At 44.2% G+C, this 14,324-nt stretch overlaps 1 protein-coding gene across 2 annotated transcripts in view; it reads left to right on the forward strand.

Annotated features, from left to right (window-relative positions):
• The window catches only part of LOC123997081 (E3 SUMO-protein ligase PIAS4-A-like), a 31,476-nt gene that overhangs the window by 8,391 nt on the left and 8,761 nt on the right, over nucleotides 1-14,324 (forward strand). For both annotated transcript variants that reach the window (XM_046301073.1, XM_046301074.1), the window contains exons 3-9: nucleotides 1,873-1,957; nucleotides 2,064-2,105; nucleotides 4,040-4,130; nucleotides 4,244-4,372; nucleotides 4,594-4,699; nucleotides 4,787-4,860; nucleotides 5,058-5,218. In XM_046301073.1, the coding sequence (XP_046157029.1) occupies nucleotides 1,873-1,957; nucleotides 2,064-2,105; nucleotides 4,040-4,130; nucleotides 4,244-4,372; nucleotides 4,594-4,699; nucleotides 4,787-4,860; nucleotides 5,058-5,218 (688 nt within the window). The remainder of the gene's footprint in view (nucleotides 1-1,872; nucleotides 1,958-2,063; nucleotides 2,106-4,039; nucleotides 4,131-4,243; nucleotides 4,373-4,593; nucleotides 4,700-4,786; nucleotides 4,861-5,057; nucleotides 5,219-14,324) is intronic.

The raw sequence follows: 14,324 nt of genomic DNA on the forward strand, positions 1-14,324 counted from the left end.
ACGTTTATTGTTTCAGTGAAATATGGAACCGTTCCGTATTTTATCTAACGGATTGCATTCCTATGTCTAAATATTGCTGTTACATTGTACTACCTTCAATGTTATGTCATAATTACGTAAAATTCTGGCAAATTAGTTCGCAATGAGCCAGGCTGTCCAAACTGTTGCATATACCCCGATTCTGCGTGCAATGAATACAAGTGACACAATTTCACCTGGTTAATATTGCCTGCTAACCTAGATTTAGTTTAGCTAAATATGCAGGTTTAAAAATATATACTTCTGTGTATTGATTTTCAGAAAGGCATTGATGTTTATGGTTAGGTACACGTTGGAGCAACGACAGTCCTTTTTCGCGAATGCGCACCGCATCGATTATATGCAACGCAGGACACGCTAGATAAACTAGTAATCTCATCAACCATGTGTAGTTGTGACTAGTGATTATGATTGTTTTTTATATGATAAGTTTAATGCTAGCTAGCAACTTACCTTGGCTTCTTACTGCATTCTCGTAAGCAGGCTTCTCGTGAGGCAGGTAGTTAGAGCGTTGGACTAGTTAGCCGTAAGGATGGCTAACTGAACAAGGAAGTTAACCCACCGTTCTTAGGCCGTCATTGAAAATAAGAATGTGTTCTTAACTGAGTTGCCTAGTTAAATAAAGGTGTAAAAAAATACAATGTTCGATTATGAAAACTTCAAATCGGCCCTAATTAATCGGCCATTCTGTTTAATCGGTCGACCTCTAGTACCAAAACAATTCTGAGGTATTGAAGGTCCCTGAACACAGTGGCCATCATTCTTAAATGGAAGCAGTTTGGAACCACCAAGTTAGAGTTCCTCTGTGGAGATGGTTGTCCTTATGGAAGTTTCTCCCATCTCTGCAGCACTCAAACCATCAGGCCTTTATGGTAGTGGCCAGACAGAAGACACTCCTCAGTAAAAGACGTATGACAGCCCACTTGTAGTTTGCCAAAAAGCACCTGAAGACTCTGACCATGAGAAACAAGATTCTCTGGTCTGATGAAACCATGATTGAACTCTTTGGCCTGAATGTGAAGCGTCACTTCTAGAGGAAACCTGCCACCATCTCTACGGTGAAGCATGGTGGTGGCAGCATCATACTGTGGGGATGTTTTTCAGCGGCAGGGACTGGGAGACTAGTCAGGATCGAGGGAAAGCTGAACAGAGCAAAGTACAGAGATCCTCAATGAACCAGCTCCAGAGCACTCAAGACCTCAGACTGGGGCAAAGGATCACCTTGCAAACAGGACAATGACCCTAAGCACACAGCCAAGTCAACACAGGAGTGGCTTTGTGACAAGTCTCTGAATGTCCTTGAGTGGCCCAGCCAGAGCCTGGACTTGAACCCGATCGATCGAACATCTTTGGAGAGACCTGAAAATAGCTGTGCAGCAACACACTCCATCCAACCTGACAGAGTTTGAGAGCATTTGCAGAGAATGTGAGGAACTCTCCAAATACAGGTGTGCCAAGATTGTAGCGTCATAACCAGAAGACTCCAGGCTGTAATCACTGCCAACGGTGCTTCAACAAAATACTGAGTAAAGGGTCTGAATACCTATGTAAATGTGATATTTCCATTTAATTTTTTTAATAAATTGGCAAACATTTATTATACTGTATTTGCTTTGTCCTTATCAGTATTGTGTGTAGATTGATGAGACAAATGTCTGTAACCCTACAGAATGTTGAAAAAGTTAAGGGGTCTGAATACATTCTGATGACACTGTATATTAATGACAGAAACATGACATTACAATTAAGCGCTAAGGACATTTTGGACATTGCGAAGCGCAGGGAACTTGTGGTATGTGTATATCTTTTTTCCTTCTGCATCTGTCCTTGTAGTTGCCCAGAACAGTGAGAAACTGCAGGACAGTCAATGCATATTTGAATTAACACAGAGCCAAGCGGACCAAGTCAGAAACTCAACGTGAGCATAACACTTTTATTCAAAGTTAACTGTGGTTTTTTCTGCTGCTTGTGACTTTGCGTGGACACTGAGGGGTACCATAACATTCCCTCCCTTGTTGTTTTAGTGAGCTTCGACCAGGAATGAAGGCAATCCAGGTGGTTCTTAGGTGAGTTTACAAGAGTTCAACTGTCCTACACATAACAGCACACCAATCCCACAATTGCATAGGTAATTTCCAGTACATACAGTTGAAGCCTATTCTAGATCAGTAGCTAGGCTTCCATCAATTTGTTCAATGATATCCAAGTGAATATTATAACATTCAAACAAACAATATGCACATTTTACCTGTAGTAGTGGTTTTCCATCAAATTGTCTTTTTGGTAACCTTGAGCGTTGGACCAGTCACTGAAAGGTCCCTGGTTTGAATCCCAGAGCCCACAAGGTGAAAAATATTTAGCTGTGCCCTTGAGCAACGTACTTAACCCCAATTGCTCCAGGGGCATGTAGACAATGGTGACTGTGGCATGATCCCATTCCCTACGGGTGTCTCAGGGGGGGAGTTGGAATATGCAAGAACACATTTTCTTTACTCATTTATAAAAATTTGTAGCAGGACAAATATCCCCCCCCCCAAAAAAAACATTGTTAAAAGCTGTACATAATTACGCTGTAACTTCATTTACAGAATAAAAAACAGAAGTATGTGTTTCCATCCCATTTTTAACACTTTAGATGTTTTTGGCACAAATGTCTGCAATACACAGCAAGTGTGCCCACTTTGGTATTGGCACATGCGCTCTAGCCAACAGCTTGCAGATGCAGCACAGAGGGTAGGCTTCATTATGAGATTATGGATCAGTCAGTTAAAAAAATTGTTTTTGTCAATTGACAGTCAAGCATCTATCATCATGCCAACAGCATAACAGTTAAGGCCCTCTATTGGAAAGAAGCATTAAAAAAATAAAAATAGAATTGTACCTTTTTTATTTAACTAGGCAAGTTGAGAACAAATTCTTATTTACAATGACTGCCAAACCCGGATGATGCTGGGCCAATTGTGCACTGCCTATGGGACTCCCAATCATGGCCGGTTGGAGAATTGCTTCGGGGACTTGTTCCATTCAGCCATGAGCATTAGTGAGGTTGGGCAATTAGGCTTGACTCTCAATCGGCGTTCTAATTCATCCCAAAGGTGTTCAATGGGGTTAAGGTCAGGGCTCTGTGCAGGCCAGTCAAGTTCTTCCACACTGATCTTGACAAGCCATTTCTGTATGGACCTCGCTTTGTGCATGAGGGCATTGCCACAAAGTTGGAAGCACCGAATCGTCTAGAATGTAATTGTATGCTGCAGCATTACGATTTCCCTTCACTGGAACTGAGGTCTAGCCCTACCCATGAAAAAGAGCCCCAGACCATTATTCCTCCTCCACCACACTTTACAGTTGGCACTATGCATTGTGGCAGGTAGCGTTCTCCTGGCATCTGCCAAACCCAGATTTGTCCATTGGACTACCAGATAGTGAAGTGTGATTCATCACTCCAGAGAACGTGTTTCCACTGCTCTGGAAACCAATGGTGGTTGAGTTTTAGACCACTCCAGCCGATGCTTGGCATTGCGTATAGTGATCTTAGGCTTGTGTGGCTGCTCTGCCATATTCACTTGTCAGCAACAATTTTGGCTGAAATTGCCATATCCACTCATTTGAAGGGGTGTCCACATACCTTTTGTGTGTATATATAGGGTAGCATTTCTTGACTGCAACATGGTTATATTCTATAAAAAATGTGCATTAAAGCATTTCTACTGCATTTGTCACATGGTCTATTTCACAGATAAGGAAAATTATTCACCCGTCTATTGTAGTTTGTTCTGTCGACATTTGGAACGTTTACAGACAATTATAGTTTCCTCTACTGTGTCCTTTATCAACTTTATCAAGTCCCAACAAAACAGTGTACATTTTGTGTGTATTGAATGACAAATCTGACCACCACAACCATTCATTTGAGAATGGCTGTGTTTAAGAGGATTACATATGTTTCCATCTAACACTGATACCACTGAACCTCCTGTGCTTTTGCTATGATCCTTTACAGAATCTGTTATACAGACTCAATCGGTGTCCAGGAAGATCAGTACCCTCCCAATATTGCTGTCAAAGTCAACCAGTCCTACTGTCATGTACCAGTAAGTAGTCAAGCTGGGGAATCTCATGCCCTCAGGCAAACAAACCAACCAACAACTCAGAAGAAAATGCCTATATCTTGGTTGCTAAACATTTCTATATTTGTTCTGTACAGGGTTACTACCCATCTAATAAGCCAGGTGTGGAACCGCGTCGTCCCTGTCGCCCAGTCAACATCACACCCTGGTTACACCTCTCCACTGCCACCAACCGGGCCACTGTCACATGGGGCAACTTCGGCAAGGTCAGTCTCTGGTTGAAACTTTACACTGTTATTTTAGAACCTTGCCAGGAGGCGACACCTTTTGCACATCTAAAGTAAACTCTGTGATGTACGCAAGCTGTTTTGATTCATTTCCATGACAAGTATTTGAAATGGTGTGGTTGTTTTTCAGATATCTGCTGCTATTTCCAGTGTGTTCATTCTGTTCAGTGCTCACTCATGTCTTCTCGTCCTGTGTGCAGCGCTACTCGGTGGCAGTGTATTTAGTGCGGGTCTTCACATCAGCAGAGCTCTTCAGCCAACTTAAACACTGCTCAGTGGAGAGTGCAGAACGCTGTCGTGAACGCAGTAAGTGGCCTTTCATGCTTTATTGCATTTTAGTAATGTTTACACCTGTGCTGTGACGTTGAACTACTTTCTTTCTGCTGTGTCCAGTCCAGGACAAGCTACGCTTTGATCCAGAGAACGAGATCGCCACCACAGGGCTACGGGTGTCCCTCATCTGTCCTGTGAGGATTTGCACTCTCACCACAAGCCATATCCACCCAGTCATGCTTTAATTTCTTATTAAAGAGCAAGTCTTAAACCTTTCAGTTGTTACTGACCAAAACAAAGAAAACCATAACACGAGGAACAGGCTACCACCCACCATTTGTCTACAGCCTAATGCTAATAACATGCCTCCCTTTCCTCTTCCTCCTCTCAGCTAGTGAAGATGCGGATAGGAGTGCCGTGTCGGGTGCTCACCTGTGCCCACTTGCAGTGTTTCGATGCCATCTACTTCCTGCAAATGAATGAGAAGAAGCCCACGTGGACCTGCCCTGTGTGTGACAAACAAGCTCCCTTTGAGCTGCTCACCATCGATGGGTAAGTAAGGCATGCTGAGGCTTGTCACTTACCAACAGCACCACTACTCTCCAGGAATTTGAGAACCACTCTTCCTTTTAAGGGTCTTTGCATAGGTTAGAATTTTTGGAGCAATTAAAATAAAAAATAAAAAAACTCTTAACTTGCAATGGCCTACCTACACTGGGCTACATTTTCAATAGGTCTATTGTCCCAATAAGGCTATTGCAGTTTCAATAAGTCTGTCTCAATTAATTTTCATTAAGGATATTATGGGGCTAAAAATGTATGATTTAGAGACGCGTATCAATGTACGCGAAGTTATCCAACCTTTAAGGCCTTATTGAGGACCTGGATAATTTCTCTGGACTGAAACCCAACTACTACATTACGGATGGAGTCTCTAAAAGATAAAAACTGTAAGAATTAAAAAATGTCAATCTACACACAATACCCCATAATGACAGCGTGAACAGGTTTTCAGCAATGTTTGCAAATGTATTAAAAATATACATTATTTACATACAATACCAGTCAAAAGTTTGGACACTTATACATTCAAGGGGTTTTCTTTATTTTTACTATTTTCTACGTTGTAGAATAATAGTGAAAAAATCAACTATAAATTAACACATGGGGTCATGTTTAACACTTTTTTTGGTTCCTACAAATCAAAATATATTTGAGATGGTAGCCACCCTTTGCCTTGACAGCTTTGCATTCTCTCAACCAACTTCATAATGTAGTTACCTAGAATGTATGTCAATTAACAGGTGTGCCTTAAAAGTTCATTTGTGGAATTTCTTTCCTTCTTAATGCGTTAGAGCCATTCAGTTGTGTTTTGACAAGGTAGGGGGGTATACAGAAGATAGCCCAATTTGGTAAAATACCAAGTCAATATTATGGTAAGAACAGCTCAAATAAGCTAAGAGAAACGACAGTCCATCATTACTTTAAGACATGATGGTCAGTTGATCCGGAACATTTCAAGAACTTTGAACGTTTCTTCAAGTGCAGTCGCAAAAATCATCAAGCGCTATGATGAGGACTGGCACAGAATCAAATCAAAATCAAATCAAATCAAATTTTATTTGTCACATACACATGGTTAGCAGATGTTAATGCGAGTGTAGCGAAATGCTTGTGCTTCTAGTTCCGACAATGCAGTGATAACCAACAAGTAATCTAACTAACAATTCCAAAACTACTGTCTTATACACAGTGTAAGGGGATAAGGAACATGTACATAAGGATATATGAATGAGTGATGGTACAGAGCAGCATACAGTAGATGGTATCGAGTACAGTATATACATATGAGATGAGTGTGTAGACAAAGTAAACAAAGTGGCATAGTTAAAGTGGCTAGTGATACATGTGTTACATAAGGATGCAGTCGATGTTGTAGAGTACAGTATATACATATGCATATGAGATGAATAATGTAGGGTAAGTAACATTATATAAGGTAGCATTGTTTAAAGTGGCTAGTGATATATTTACATTTCCATCAATTCCCATTATTAAAATGGCTGTAGTTGGGTCAGTGTCAATGACAGTGTGTTGGCAGCAGCCACTCAATGTTAGTGGTGGCTATTTAACAGTCTGATGGCCTTGAGATAGAAGCTGTTTTTCAGTCTCTCGGTCCCAGCTTTGATGCACCTGTACTGACCTCGCCTTCTGGATGATAGCGGGGTGAACAGGCAGTGGTTCGGGTGGTTGATGTCCTTGATGATCTTTATGGCCTTCCTGTAACAACGGGTGGTGTAGGTGTCCTGGAGGGCAGGTAGTTTGCCCCGGTGATGCGTTGTGCAGTCCTCACTACCCTCTGGAGAGCCTTACGGTTGAGGGCGGAGCAGTTGCCGTACCAGGCGGTGATACAGCCCGCCAGGATGCTCTCGATTGTGCATCTGTAGAAGTTTGTGAGTGCTTTTGGTGACAAGCCGAATTTCTTCAGCCTCCTGAGGTTGAATAGGCGCTGCTGCGCCTTCTTCACGATGCTGTCAGTGTGAGTGGACCAATTCAGTTTGTCTGTGATGTGTATGCCGAGGAACTTAAAACTAGCTACCCTCTCCACTACTGTTCCATCGATGTGGATAGGGGGTGTTCCCTCTGCTGTTTCCTGAAGTCCACAATCATCTCCTTAGTTTTGTTGACGTTGAGTGTGAGGTTATTTTCCTGACACCACACTCCAAGGGCCCTCACCTCCTCCCTGTAGGCCGTCTCGTCGTTGTTGGTAATCAAGCCTACCACTGTTGTGTCGTCCGCAAACTTGATGATTGAGTTGGAGCGTGCGTGGCCACGCAGTCGTGGGTGAACAGGGAGTACAGGAGAGGGCTCAGAACGCACCCTTGTGGGGCCCCGTGTTGAGGATCAGCGGGGAGGAGATGTTGTTGCCTACCCTCACCACCTGGGGGCGGCCCGTCAGGAAGTCCAGTACCCAGTTGCACAGGGCGGGGTCGAGACCCAGGGTCTCGAGCTTGATGACGAGCTTGGAGGGTACTATGGTGTTGAATGCCGAGCTGTAGTCGATGAACAGCATTCTCACATAGGTATTCCTCTTGTCCAGGTGGGTTAGGGCAGTGTGCAGTGTGGTTGAGATTGCATCGTCTGTGGACCTATTTGGGCGGTAAGCAAATTGGAGTGGGTCTAGGGTGTCAGGTAGGGTGGAGGTGATATGGTCCTTGACTAGTCTCTCAAAGCACTTCATGATGACGGAAGTGAGTGCTACGGGGCGGTAGTCATTTAGCTCAGTTACCTTAGCTTTCTTGGGAACAGGAACAATGGTGGCCCTCTTGAAGCATGTGGGAACAGCAGACTGGTATAGGGATTGATTGAATATGTCCGTAAACACACCGGCCAGCTGGTCTGCGCATGCTCGGAGGGCGCGGCTGGGGATGCCGTCTGGGCCTGCAGCCTTGCGAGGGTTAACACGTTTAAATGTCTTACTCACCTCGGCTGCAGTGAAGGAGAGACTGCATGTTTCCGTTGCAGGCCGTGTCAGTGGCACTGTATTGTCCTCAAAGCGGGCAAAAAAGTTATTTAGTCTGCCTGGGAGCAAGACATCCTGGTCCGTGACTGGGCTGGATTTCATCTTGTAGTCCGTGATTGACTGTAGACCCTGCCACATGCCTCTTGTGTCTGAGCCATTGAATTGAGATTCCACTTTGTCTCTGTACTGACGCTTAGCTTGTTTGATAGCCTTGCGGAGGGAATAGCTGCACTGTTTGTATTCAGTCATGTTGCCAGACACCTTGCCCTGATTAAAAGCAGTGGTTCGCGCTTTCAGTTTCACGCGAATGCTGCCATCAATCCACGGTTTCTTGTTAGGGAATGTTTTTATCGTTGCTATGGGAACGACATCTTCGACGCACGTTCTAATGAACTCGCACACCGAATCAGCGTATTTGTCAATATTCCCATCTGACGCAATACGAAACATGTCCCAGTCCACGTGATGGAAGCAGTCTTGGAGTGTGGAGTCAGCTTGGTCTGACCAGCGTTGGACAGACCTCAGCGTGGGAGCCTCTTGTTTTAATTTCTGTCTGTAGGCAGGGATCAGCAAAATGGAGTCGTGGTCAGCTTTTCTGAAAGGGGGGCGGGGCAGGGCCTTATATGCGTCGCGGAAGTTAGAGTAACAATGATCCAAGGTTTTACCACCCCTGGTTGCGCAATCGATATGCTGATAAAATTTAGGGAGTCTTGTTTTCAGATTGGCTTTGTTAAAATCCCCAGCTACAATGAATGCAGCCTCCGGATAAATGTTTTCCAGTTTGCAAAGAGTTAAATAAAGTTCGTTCAGAGCCATCGATGTGTCTGCTTGGGGGGGATATATACGGCTGTGATTATAATCGAAGAGAATTCTCTTGGAAGATAATGCGGTCTACATTTGATTGTGAGGAATTCTAAATCCGGTGAACAGAAGGATTTGAGTTCCTGTATGTTTTCTTCATCACACCATGTCCCGTTAGTCATGAGGCATACGCCCCCGCCACTCTTCTTACCAGAGAGATGTTTGTTTCTGTCGGCGCGATGCGTGGAGAAACCCGTTGGCTGCACCGCCCTGGATAGCGTTTTCCCAGTAAGCCATGTCTCCGTAAAGCAGAGAACGTTGCAGTCTCTGATGTCCCTCTGGAATGCCACCCTTGCTCGGATTTCATCAACCTTGTTGTCGAGAGACTGGACATTGGCAAGAAGAATACTGGGAAGTGGTGCGCGATGTGCCCTTTTCCGGAGTCTGACCAGAACACCGCCGCGTTTCCCTCTTTTTCGGAGTCGTTTCCTTGGGTCGCTGCATGCGATCCATTCCGTTGTCCTGTTTGTAAGGCAGAACACAGGATCCGCGTCGCGGAAAACATATTCTTGGTCGTACTGATGGTGAGTTGACGCTGATCTTATATTCAGTAGTTCTTCTCGACTGTATGTAATGAAACCTAAGATGACCTGGGGTACTAATGTAAGAAATAACACGTAAAAAAACAAAAAACTGCATAGTTTCCTAGGAACGCGAAGCGAGGCGGCCATCTCAGTCGACGCCGGAAGGAAGAAAAGGAAGACCCAGAGTTACCTCTGCTGCAGAGGAAAAGTTCCTTAGTTACCGGCCTCCAGAAATCGCAGCCCAAATAAATGCTTCAGAGTTCTAGTAACAGACACATCTCAACATCAACTGTTCAGAGGAGACTGCGTGAATCAGACCTTCATGGTCGACAAGGACACCAATAGACTTGCTTGGGCTAAGAAACACGAGCAATGGACATTAGATGGTGGAATTCTGACCTTTTTAGTTCAACCGCCGTGTCTTTGAGACGTAGAGTAGGTGAACGGATGATCTCAGCATGCGTGGTTCCCACCGTGAAGCATGGAGTTGTGGAGGTGCGTTGCTGGTGACACTGTCCGATTTAGAATTCAAGGAACACTTGCACCAGCATGGCTACCACAGCATTCTGCAGCAATACGCCATCCCATCTGGTAGGACTATCATTTGTTTTTCAACAGGACAATGACCCAACACACCTACAGGCTGTGTAAGGGCTATTTGACCAGGAAGGAGAGTAATGGCGTGCTGCATCAGATGCCCTGTCCTCCACAATCACCTGACCTCAACCCAATTGAGATGGTTTGGGATGAGTTGGACTGCAGAGTGAAGGAAAAGCAGCCATCAAGTACTCTGCATATGTGGGAACTCCTTCAAGACTGTTGGAAAAGCATTCCAGTTGAAGCTGGTTGAGAGAAGGCCAAGGGTGTACAAAGCTGTCAATTTTGTTTTGTTAAACACTTTTTTTGGTTACTACATGATTCCATGTTTGTTTTTGTAGTTTGTCTTCACTATTCTACAATGTAGACCATAGTAAAAATAAAGAAAAACCCTTGAATGAGTGGGTGTGTCAACTTTTGACTGGTACTGTAAGCATTCAGACCCTTTGCTATGAGACTCGAAATTGAACTCCGGTGCATCCTGTTTCCATTGATCATCCTTGATGTTTCTATGACTTGATTGGAGTCGCCCGGCCCAACTGAGCAATTGTGGGAGAAGGGCCTTGGTCAGGGTGATGACCAAGAACCTGATGGTCACTCAAACAAAGCTCCAGAGTTCCTCTGTGGAGATAGAACCTTCAAGAAGGACAACCATCTCTGCAGCACTCCACTAATCAGGCCTTTATGGTAGAGTGGCCAGAAGGAAGCCACTCCTCAGTAAAATACACATGGCAGCCCGCTTAGTTTGCCAAAAGGCAACTAAAGGACTATCAGATAATGGCTACGGCTCACTCAGATAATGGCGCCGGAGGTGATGGCTGCAGTTTTACGGGCTCCTAACCGACTATGCTATTTAGTTTTTTTCGCATTGTAACTTATTTTGTATGTAATGTTGCTTCTACCATCTCTTATGACCGAAAAGAGCTTCTGGATATCGGAACAACAATTACTCACCTCGAACTTGGCAAATTATTTATTTCTTTAATTAGTCTGATGCAGCTGATTTGAAGAATATACTGCTTCCTCAAGACCAGGCCCAAATCTGTAATTTGCGTCAAGAAAAGACAAATGCAGGGGGAGGAGATCGGGGTGCCTTGAGAGAATTTGTTACCATTTGTTCTATTGGCCAACATGCAATCACTGGAAAATAAACTGGATGATCTTTGTTAGAGATTATCCTACCAACTGGACAATAACTGTAATCTTATGTTTCACGGAGTCGTGGCTGAACGACGACACCGATATTATACAGTTGGCTGGGTTTTCCGTGCATCGGCAGGACAGAACAGCTAAGTCTGGTAAGACCAGGGTTAGGGATGTCTGTTTGTCAATAACCACTGGTGTGCAATGTCAACTAATAAAGAATTCTCGAGGTATTGCTTGCCTGAAGTAGAGTACCTCATGATAAGCTGTGGACCAGACTATCTACCAAGACATTATATTATTCTTAGCCGTCTGTTTACCACCACAAAGCAATGCTGGCACTAAGACTGCACTCAATGGGCTGTGTAAGGCCATAAGCAAACAAGAAAATGCTAATCCAGAAGTGGTGCTCCGAGTGGCTGGAAACTGTAATGTAGGCACATTTTATATCTGTTTAACCGAATTTCTACTAGCATGTCATGTGGAACCAGAGGGGGGAGAGAAACTCTAGGCCACCTTTACTCCACACACCGAGATGCATACAAAGCTCTCCCTCACCCTCCATTTGGCAAATCTGACCACACATCTGTCGTCCTGATTCCTGCTTACAAGCAATAAGTAGCAGTGACTCGCTCAATACGGAAGTCGTCAGATGACGCGGCTTCTACGCTACATGACTGTTGTGCTAGCACAAAATGTAATATGTTCTGGGATTCATCTAATGGCATAGAGGAGTATACCCCCTCAGTCACTGGGGGCTGTAGTGGAGCGGGTTGAGAGCTTCAAGTTCCTTGATGTCCACATCACCAACAAGCTATCATGGTCCAAACACACCAAGACATTTGTGAAGAGGGCATAGCAACACCTCCCCAGATCCTCAAAGTTCTACAGCTACACCATCGAGAGTATCCTGACCGGTTGCATCACTCCATGGTATATGGCAACTGCTTGGCATTTGACCCTAAGGCGCTACAGGGGGTAATGCAAACAGCCCAGTACATCACTGGGGCCAAGCTTCCTGCAATCCAGGACCTATATACTAGGCGGTGTCAGAGGAAGGCCAAAAAATTGTCAGACTCGAGTCACCCAAGTCATAGACTGTTCACTCTGCTACTGCACGGCAAGCGATCCTTAACAGCTTCTACCCCCAAGCCATAAGCCACAATTAATCAAATGGCCACTGAACTATTTGCATTGTTTTTACACTGCTGCTACTCAGTGTTTATCACTTTACCCCAACCTACATGTACAAAAACTGCATTGTTGGTTAAGGGCTTGTAAGTAAGCATTTCACGGTAAGGTCTACACCCTTTGTATTTGGAGCATGTGACATACAATTTGATCGGAGCATGTGACATATGATTTGATCAGACCATGAGAAACCAAGATTGAACTCTTTGGCCTGAAAGCCGAGCGTCACGTCTGGAGGAAGCCTGGCACCATTCCTACAGTGAAGCATGGTGGTGGCAGCATCATGCTGTGGGGATGTGTCAGTGGCAGGGACTGCGAGACCAGTCAGGATTTGAGGGAAAGATGAACGGCACAAAGTACAGCAAGATCCTCAATGAACCTACTCCAATGTGCTCAGAATCTCAGACTGGGGGGAAGGTTCACCGTCCAACAGGACAACGACCCTAGGCACACAGCTGAGACAGTGCAGAAGTGGCTTTGGGACAAGTCTCGGAATGTCCTTGAGTGGCCCAGCCAGAACCCGGACTTGAACCCTATCCAACATCTATGGAGAGACCTGAAAATAGCTGTGCAGCAACGCTCACCATCCAACCTGACAGCTCTTGAGAGGATCTTCAAAGAAGTGCGAGAAATTCCCCAAATACAGGTGTGCCAAGCTTGTAGTGTCATACCCAAGAAGGCTCAAGGCTGTAATCGCTTCCAAAGGTGCTTCAACAAAGTACTGAATAAAGGGTCTGAATACTTATGTAAATGTGATATTGAAACATTTCTAAAAACAGTTTTTTGCTTTGTCATTATGGGGTATCCATTTTAGAACGAGGCTGTAACAAATGTGGAAGTCAAGGGGTCAAATACTTTTTGAGTGCAATGCATTCTGTTCATGTATTATGATAAACTTGGGCAAATGTAATTTAATACTTTTAGTTGAATCCCTGCTAAGGGGCGGCAGGGTAGCCTAGTGATTAGAGTGTTGGACTAGTAACCGGAAGGTTGCAAGTTCAAATCCCCGTGCTGATAAGGTACAAATCTGTCATTCTGCCCCTGAACAGGCAGTTAACCCACTGTTCCTAGGCCGTCATTGAAAATAAGAATTTGTTCTTAACCTGCTTGCCTAGTTAAATAAAGGTAAAAAGAAAATATGAAATGCAAATTAAAATAAATAAATTCTCCCCTCAAGCAATGGGGAGTCATTGTCCCAGAGGCAGGAAGGCAGGCGACCAAGTTTAGGTCCAAAATAAAGCTAATAGAAACACATTGGGCTTATTTTGGGAAGATTTTGGCGAGAGTAAAACCTCTCGCTCCGCCTCTTCCTCTCTGTTGCGTTTCTCTGTCATCGTAAGACATGAAGTTCTCCCACTTAAAAAGATGAGAGGCCTGTAATTTTAATCATAGGTACACTTCAACTATGACAGACAAAATTAGAAGAAGAAAAATCCAGAAAATCACATTGTAGGATTTTTAATGAATTTATTTGCAAATTATGGTGGAAAATAAGTATTTGGTCAATAACAAAAGTTTATCTCAATACTTTGTTATATACCCTTTGTTGGCAATGACAGAGTTCAAATGTTTTCTGTAAGTCTTCACAAGGTTTTCACACACTGTTGCTGGTATTGTGGCCCATTCCTCCATGCAGATCTCCTCTAGAGTGGTGATGTTTTGGGGCTGTTGCTGGGCAACACAGACTTTCAACTCCCTCCAAAGATTTTCTATGGGGTTGAGATCTGGAGACTGGCTAGGCCACTCCAGGACATTGAAAGGCTTCTTACGAAGCCACTCCTTCGTTGCCCGGGCGGTGTGTTTGGATCATTGTCATGCT

The sequence above is a fragment of the Oncorhynchus gorbuscha genome, linkage group LG15 (genome assembly GCF_021184085.1).
Source record: "Oncorhynchus gorbuscha isolate QuinsamMale2020 ecotype Even-year linkage group LG15, OgorEven_v1.0, whole genome shotgun sequence".
NCBI classification, from domain to species: Eukaryota; Metazoa; Chordata; class Actinopteri; order Salmoniformes; family Salmonidae; genus Oncorhynchus; species Oncorhynchus gorbuscha.